Raw genomic sequence first — 8,228 nt, forward strand, 5'->3', positions numbered from 1 at the left:
ATTGTTTTTCTAAATCTGTCCTGAATTTGTAAAAAGCTCCCAAATGAACCCTGAGTTTCTCCTGAGGAGGTAGAGCATTCACTGTAAAAGCACAAAATCTTCACTAGTATTTTTGGTCTGGTCAGAACAAATATCTCAGTACACTAGAAAAAAACAACAACTTTTTAGCAAAATAAGGGAGCTTGTTTTAAGTAAATAATTTCTTTTAAGATATTTTATTCAGTAACATCTTGAATTTATGCTGTTGGTTTTTTAAAAATCTTTTTGAGCAACACAAACTCTGGTCTTTGGTCTAGTTTCAACTGCAAATATCTAACTGGAAATAAGAACAAAATTAATTTACAATTAACTTATATAAGTAAGAGTATTAAGTCAATAATTCCTTAATAGTGGTGAAAATGTTCCACTGGCAGATTAATTCACAATCTGGAACTACTTATTTATTCATATTAATGGATTATTTACTTTAAACAAACTCCTATATTTAGTTAAAAATGTACTTAGAAGTTAGTTACGTCATATTTAAAGTGTAGAAAGATATTTGCATTAGAGACCAACAATAGTTGGCAATATTTTGTGTTTTTGCAGTGTTAGATCAACCAGTTTTCTAAAATAGCTCAAAGTTGAATCTCATAAACCGTCAACTGGCCGGTATATGCACTGCAAAAACAGAAAACCTTACCAAGTACTTTTCTACTGCAATTATCTTACTTGATAAATGAAACAAATCTATCTGAGGAGTAACTTTTCAGCAAGATATAGGAACAATAATTCTTTAATATTGATGAAAATACTAGTTCAATTGGCAGATTATTTCACTTATAACAAGACATTTTTGCAGTGTAATAACAGAAATAATCTGCCAATGGAACTAGTATTGTCATCAATACTAAGGAATTATTGCTCCTATTTCTGGCTGAAAAGCTACTTTTAAGTGAAACGAGATATTTGTACTAAAATCTTACTTGGTAAGATTTTCTGTTTTTGCAGTGTATCTCCTTATAAATTATTTAGAGAAAGAAACTTTCTTTTTTAGGTGACCCATGGAGTTTTGCTGTTTCAGAAATCCACCAACTATTTTTGCAAATATCGAGAAATTCGCCACGAAACTGGAAACCACGATCACTGTTGGGCGGAACCCGCCGCCACCAGGGGGCGCCACTGACATTTCCGTGTTCAGCTGTTGAGGAAGACCATTGTTCTGTTCGGCAGAGCCTCCAGAACCTGAGCATCGTGCCATTGTCTCCCTTTGTCTGCGGATAAAGCCGGTGGGAGGAGGAAGGTTGGAGGGTTTTTGTCACCGATTCGTGACCTTTTGCTCGGCGAGACGACAGAAAACTTTAATACTTTGATTAGATTTATTTATTTCGAATATCCCAATGTGGAAAACGGTGCAACCTTGAAAAAAAAACAAACAAAAAAAGAAGAAAACAAGCGATCTGGGTTGTAGAAACTGTTATTAGACAGGATGGACAGGAAGGACACTTCTCCTCACTCAAAATATCTCTATATTTACGCAAAAAAAGAAAAAATACAATAATGACGCTTTCCCCCCTTATTTTATTCCCACAGAGAGCGTTAATGTAATAAAAGGAATACTCAAGTGACTCTCAGGCGCAAACCTTTCATTATCCTATGGGCTATAATATTCTTTACACAGGAATCATTCATAAGCAGTGAACCGCGCAGCTGCGACACAATGTAGCCTAGTTATTATATTTTACACTCTGGTCACCGATCATTGGCTGTTTGTTCCCTCTGTGGCTCTCAGATACAAAAACTCTTGTCTTTAAATCATCCATGTGGTTCCGAGTTCTGCGTCAATCTGCACTTTCTGTTCAGAAAATACACATTTCTGCGATTTAAATCCATTAAAGCCGCTCAAATGGCCCATTAAAACAGAAACTTTTAGTTATTTAGAGTCAGGTGCGCGCAGACCCAGCAGTATTTTATCCACCGGTCATTTTAAACAAAGCAGCCCTGATGATTAAATGTTCCTGTTAGTTCGATGATTCAGTAAATAAAAAGCATCAGGAAGCAGCAGAGCATCAAAGAGTTTAGTTATGAGACGATATTTGAGCATTTTCCTCAAAGGCGGAACAGATAAACCCGGAGATTAAAGGCGCTTATTGTCTTAATAATAATAATAGACAGAACTACTTGGCGAAAATTAAATAACATTTATAATGTTTTATTTTACAATTTTCAGTTTGAAATCAAATGAAAATCAAACAAAAGCCTGGTGATAATCAACATTTGCTTGTTTTTGTTGGCATAACTCCTTAACACAGATCAGATCTGGGGAAAAAATACGACATTAATAATGAATTTTCTTATTTTACTTTAGTTTCGTAAAATAAAAATAAGTGTTAAGATTCAGCGGAAACGGGGCGAAATGTGCATTAGAGGAAAATATAAAGTGGGAAAATAAAGTCAGTATTCCTGTAACAGATGAAAAGCTGCAGCAGATTAACTGAAGTGTTAAAAATTCACCATAATAATAATAATTATTATTATTATAGTTTTCATCGGCACCGTGGATCCAGTTTGAACCTGAAGTGTTTGCAAACATCCAAGCATCCTTTCAGTTCTGATTACATATCGATAAAAACACTTAGAAATATAGTTTTTGTTGTTTTTGTTTATACTGTTAGTATCTAAAATGCGGAGAATTTAAATTTAATTTCCTGTTTTAGGCCACTGCAAGCACAAGGTTATGTGGTTTATAGTCAACATCCTGCTACATGACAATTAAATCCTTCAATGTGACAAACGAGTGCACACACACACACACACACACACACACACACACACGCACGCACGCACACACACACACACACACACACACACACACACACACACACACACACACACACACACACACACACACACACACACACACACACACACACACACACGCCGGTGAAGTTTCCGTGCTCCGGACTGTTGTCCTCTGCAGCCTTTTCTTTGGAGAGGAACCCGCGGTCGCTTCCCGCACAAAGCAGCGGCGGGGCCCCTTTTGTCCGGACTGGGACCCCGGACCCCATCATTAGCGCTGATTACCGCTGACCAGTTTGACAACCTTATTGACTGCTGGAAAGACTTTTTCATCTACTCTCCCTGTCGCCTTCGCTCTCGGCAGAAACGGAAACATTTAGCGTTTTTGTCCCAGTGAGTTTGAAAGAAAAGCAGAGAAAAAAAGAAAGAGGAAGAGGAAGAAGAGGAAGAATCCCTTTTTTTGATTTTATTTTCCACCAATGTTGGAGATGAGGGGGGTGAAAAGGTGGCTGCGAGATAAACAGTAAAAGCGAAAATATTAGAGATTCTCACTTTAAAACAGGACAGGAAATGCAAATGTGCGCATCAGTTCTGCGCACTTGAGCGGAGAGTTGCTGAAATAATGACCAGAGGTGCTGCAGCGCCAATTAAAAGATTCATCGCGGCCTGATTGCGCGGACGTCTTGGGAAAATAGACACTTGCACGTTTTAAGGAGGCGCATTTTTGTTGTTTTCGTGCATGCGCAGAGCAGCGGGCCAGGTTTTCAATCTGCTGCGCTGTTTGATCTCCGTGATCTCTGCCGCGGATCATCCGGGTTAGTGAGCCGGCCTCTCGGTGACCTCTCCCTGTCACCCTGCATTACGGGACGCAGAGCATGTTGGCCAATTAGACCTCGCTCTGAAACGTGTCAGTGAACGCAGCACCGTGGCGTTAAAATCCCTGTCACCCCTCAAAAAAAAAAAAAAAAAGAAAGAAAATATCCCAAACCAAACAGCCCAAAGGATTCCTAATTCAAAATCAACTAATTCTACTAAAAAAGAGGCTAAACTGACATCTTTCTTGGTCAACAGTTATTTTATTAAGTTATCTTTACCTTTTTTTTTGTTGCTTTTTTTAAACTGAAACACAACGTCACTAAAGCGCGCATGCTCAACAGGTTCACCTGTGTACAAGGTATGTATTAAAAACACCAAGCAAATGAATATGAAACTCGAAGAGACAATAGAGCAGATCGTTTTAAATAAGCAAATAAACATTATTTATAAAACTTTAAAGTAAAAATATCACAGTTCTTCTTTTCAACATGAAATACCCACAGAGAACAGCAGGTCAGGCCGGTTTGGATGGACACTCATCCCTCCTTTCATTCCTTCTTTCTTTCTTTTTTTAATATATTTCTGTCCCTTTTTTTAAAAAAAATTTCATCTTCAAGCGCTTTTAGTCCGTGAAATGTCCGGTTCCAGTTTCCACGCAGACAAACGTATAGGCCTGAAATGGCACCCACGAATGGCGGGTCCCCTCATGTTTTGGCAGCCGTCAAATGTCAGTGTGTGTGTGTGTGTGTGTGTGTGTGTGTGTGTGTGTGTGTGTGTGTGTGTGTGTGTTTTAACTCGACGCAGGCACTGTTACTTGTTTTATTGGATTGTCTTTTCCCCCTTTAATCGGTCAGTTCGCGCTGCTCAGATGTCACATTCACTGTCGCTGGAGGTGATGGAGATGGCCGAGGCGGCCGCCTTGCTGGACAGGCTGGCCTCCGGGCTGGAGGAGTTCCCCAGGCGGTCCACCGTGCCGTCCTCATCCGCCAAGGAGCGAACCGAACCGCCGGAGAGAACCTGCTGCTGTAGCCTGGACGGAGGGCAAGCAGAAAGAGAGACGGAGAGGCGTAAAACAGGCCGCCATGATGGAAGATTGACCATGGAAAATTACAATAAAGTATTTTACAATATTTTAAAAATGATTCCATGAGATCTGGTTGTTTTTTTTAGCTATTTTTTTTATAAGGAAATCAATTATAACTGGGATATTATAGCATTATTATCGCAAAGAAATATTATTAATTAGGTTTTAAACAAGTTGCTATGACGGAAGTCCATCCGTTTATCCACTGGAAATTAAAATTACAATATTTAAGAAAATATTCTGAATTATCATCATCATTATTATTATTATTATTATTATTATTATTATTATTATTATTATTATTATTATTATATAAAACATTTTACACCTGTTTTAACATTAAATCAGCTCCAATTTGGCTTATTTTAGGATGATTATCACAATTTATATATATATATATATATATATATATATATATATATATATATATATATATATATATATATATATATATATATATATATATATATATATATATATATCCTAATATTATGATTTTATGAATCAGGATTAACATACAATAATCAGCTCTGATTTAAATAAATGTTTTTAAATATTTATTTTTGGCAAAATTAGGATAAAAACAAACATTTTCATTTAAAAAAATAAATCTCACAAATTTCAGTTATTATTGTTTCAGACACAGAAATAAAAGAAAACTAAATCAGTGCAGCTTCAGTAATATTGGAGGTATTTTTGCATTCATAATAAATGAAACAATAATTTTGTCGGATATTTCTACTCACCAATCAGCCTTTTATAGTAAATTATAACGTTCAGCTTCAACTGGGCTGAATGTTGCACTGGGTTTATGCTGAGAGGTTCGGCCTGTTTTGCTAGCTGCTAAATCTGCCTCCAGATGCTGAAATCTTTTTTTAAAATTTGTCTTTTCGGGTCAGTGATGCTCCAGCTCACCTGTTCTTCGCAGCCGCCGCTCTGTCTCTTTGTCTCCGGTTCTTAAACCAGTTTCCCACCTGTGTGGGTGTGAGTCCAGTAGCCTGTGCTAGCTCCCTCTTTTTACTGGGGTTCGGGTACGGATCCTGCAGGTACCACTCTCTCAACAAGTGCCGGGTTCTCTCCTTGAAGCAGTGGGTCTTCTGCTCTCCGTCCCAGATGGTTCTGGGCAGCGGGAACTTCTTCCGGACCCGGTATTTGTCCACGGGCCCCAGCGGGCGGCCCCGCAGCTTCTCAGCCTCCTGGTAGTGCGCTTCCAGCCACAGCGCCTGCAGCTTCGTGTGCGACTCTTTGGTGAACTTGTGGTTCTCCAGGATGTGGTAGAGTTCGCGGAAATTGCCGGTGTGGAAGGCGACCACGGCCCGGGCCCTCAGCACCGACTCGTTCTTGTTGAGGACCTCGCAGGCCGCCGGCGCGACGGGCAGCGACCAGAGGAAGCGGCCGAGGCGCTCGATGTCGCCGCTCTCCTCCAGAGTCTCGCAGACCCCGGCGACCTGCTGGGGGCTGAAATTCAGGATGGGCAGCTGAAACATGGAGGCTTCTCCTGGGTTTCCACTCTCCCCCTCCCCTCTCTCTCTCTCGCTCTCTCTCTTTTCCTCTCTCTCTCTTTCCTCCGCGTCTTCTCTCCGTGCGCCGAGGCAATCCAAGGCACCCCAAAAAGAAAAAAAGAAAGAAGAAGAATAAGAAGAAAAAAAGAAAAACCAAGGCAAATCCCAAAGTTAGCGGACCAACCCGTCTGAGCAGCCGAGGGAAGCGCCGCTGAGGAGGGACGATACTGCGCGGGGCCTCGGCTACCGCATCCTCACTCCGCCGCGGTGAACTTGACCGAAGATGCTGGAGCCTTTAAAGCCCGAGCGGCGGTGTATTTTTCAAGGTAGCCTGGGACTGAATGCAGGGAAGAATTAAAGCCGGAGCTGAGATGTATTTTTAAGGGAGGGGTGAGGAGGGGGGAGAGAAAAAGCTAGTCAAGCCCCCTCCGATGATTTCCTATTGGACTTGGCAGATTGGCTGCGCGGTTGCCATGGAAGCACGTCAATCACTGTCAAGTCCGGCCAATCGGGCGGAAAGGAGAGCTCAGCGCCTCCCTTTTCAAACACAATATCAACATTTTGACCCTTTTTTAAAATTTTTGCTGCGCGTCCTGAAACGTTTCGACGCTCCCTTCCTTCTTCCCTTCTGTCCTTCCCTCCCTCCTTCCTTCCTTCCTTCCCTGTATGCGCCTTCTTTATGTCGCACAAAGTGTGCGCAGCGGATATGCGGACAGACTCACAGCCCGGTTTAACGTTGGAGCGCGTTAAGGCGGCTTTACGCAGCGAAATGACACAACTGCGCAGAAAACAACCGGCCCTGCTGCCCCCAAGGTTAAAAAAAAGAAGAAGAAAAAAGATAATGTCAGAGTGAGGAATGAAACAGACAATATCATGTTCATCCAGAGCCTGTGGCTGTGAGGGTGATCACTGGGATTCATAACGCAGCCTTGCGCATCATTACGCTCGGCGTTTAATTTGTATTCTTTACGCATTGGTTAGATTCCCATTTCACAATAATCCCATCAAATTTTTTTGTTGCCTTTTTTTAATCTACGTCTCAACAATATTTACATTTCTAGCTACATTTTTGTGTTTGTTACATAAATCAGAAAACAGACTTCCTGTATATAATGGATGTTTTCTTTACTTTCCTCCATCAGTGTCGACAGCGTTCAGTTTGTGATGCGCGAAAAACACAACAGAGGAGGAATATGTGTGTGTGTGTGTGTGTGTGTGTGTGTGTGTGTGTGTGTGTGTGTGTGTGTGTGTGTGTGTGTGTGTGTGTGTGTGTGTGTGTGTGTGTGTGTGTGTGTGTGTGTGTGTGTGTGTGGGATTATGACGGCCCCGGCAGGCTCCTCGGGTTTTTTAGTGGGCTATCAGACACACTCCGTTTTGTGCGCAGGCTGATTTAGTAAATAAGAGGGCGGATAGATAGCGCAGATGGTTTGAAGTGTCGGGTCAGATTATTTCATGGCTGGATACAGTAGTAAAGTTCATTCTGACGGAAAAGCCTGATATTATTTTCACAGATACCCCCCCGCCCCCCCCCCCCCCCCCCCCTCTCCACTATCTCTCTCTCTGGAGAGTGAGAGAGAGAGAGAGGAGGCGTGCGCGCACTCGCCGCACACTCCCTCTAGTTTCACCCTTTCGGGATTTTCTTATTTATTTATTTTTTCATGACTCAGTTACGAAATGCAATAAATGCTGCTCATACCGGTTCACTCAACACCAAACATTAAAATCCCCCCAAAATAACAACAAAATAAAATTTGCACCCACATTTTACTGCTTTAAAAAAGAGCTTATAATTAAGAAAATTAACTTTTCAGTTCTTTTCGCCCACATTCAATCAACCTGGTGTAAATAAAGGATGGCAGCCTCTATCAGACGAAGGGGGGATAAATAGTGAGGGCGACTGACAAGGTGCCGTCCTGAAATATTCAGCTGTCAGTAAATCTTTAATGTCTGCAGGCATCCGGCCCCAAACTGAATTCACAAGGACTGCAATGCTATAGAAGAAGCATCTATTAAATATAAGCTTGGATCTCTTAAACGTTGGGTCGCAA

The 8,228-nt window shown here is 41.2% G+C and overlaps 1 protein-coding gene across 1 annotated transcript; it reads right to left on the reverse strand.

Annotated features, from left to right (window-relative positions):
- Positions 1 to 3,843: 3,843 nt before the first annotated feature.
- Positions 3,844 to 7,210, reverse strand: six6 (SIX homeobox 6). Its single transcript, XM_023352378.1, has 3 exons — positions 6,365 to 7,210; positions 5,594 to 6,251; positions 3,844 to 4,624 (listed from the first exon to the last, which is right to left on the reverse strand). Exons 2-3 carry the CDS (start codon positions 6,163 to 6,165, stop codon positions 4,459 to 4,461), a joined length of 738 nt encoding a protein of 245 aa, XP_023208146.1. The 5' UTR covers positions 6,166 to 6,251; positions 6,365 to 7,210; the 3' UTR covers positions 3,844 to 4,458.
- Between the last annotated feature and the right edge of the window lie 1,018 nt (positions 7,211 to 8,228).

The sequence above is a fragment of the Xiphophorus maculatus genome, chromosome 19 (genome assembly GCF_002775205.1).
Source record: "Xiphophorus maculatus strain JP 163 A chromosome 19, X_maculatus-5.0-male, whole genome shotgun sequence".
Taxonomy (NCBI): Eukaryota; Metazoa; Chordata; class Actinopteri; order Cyprinodontiformes; family Poeciliidae; genus Xiphophorus; species Xiphophorus maculatus.

Bases quoted from the DNA above. Each gene is read 5' to 3' on its own strand.
- six6 (XM_023352378.1), bottom strand. From the start codon at position 6,165: ATGTTTCAGCTGCCCATCCTGAATTTCAGCCCCCAGCAGGTCGCCGGG. The intron at 4,625-5,593 runs GTGAGCTGGAGC...CCCTCCGTCCAG, and splicing joins GCGGCGGCTGCGAAGAACAG to GCTACAGCAGCAGGTTCTCT.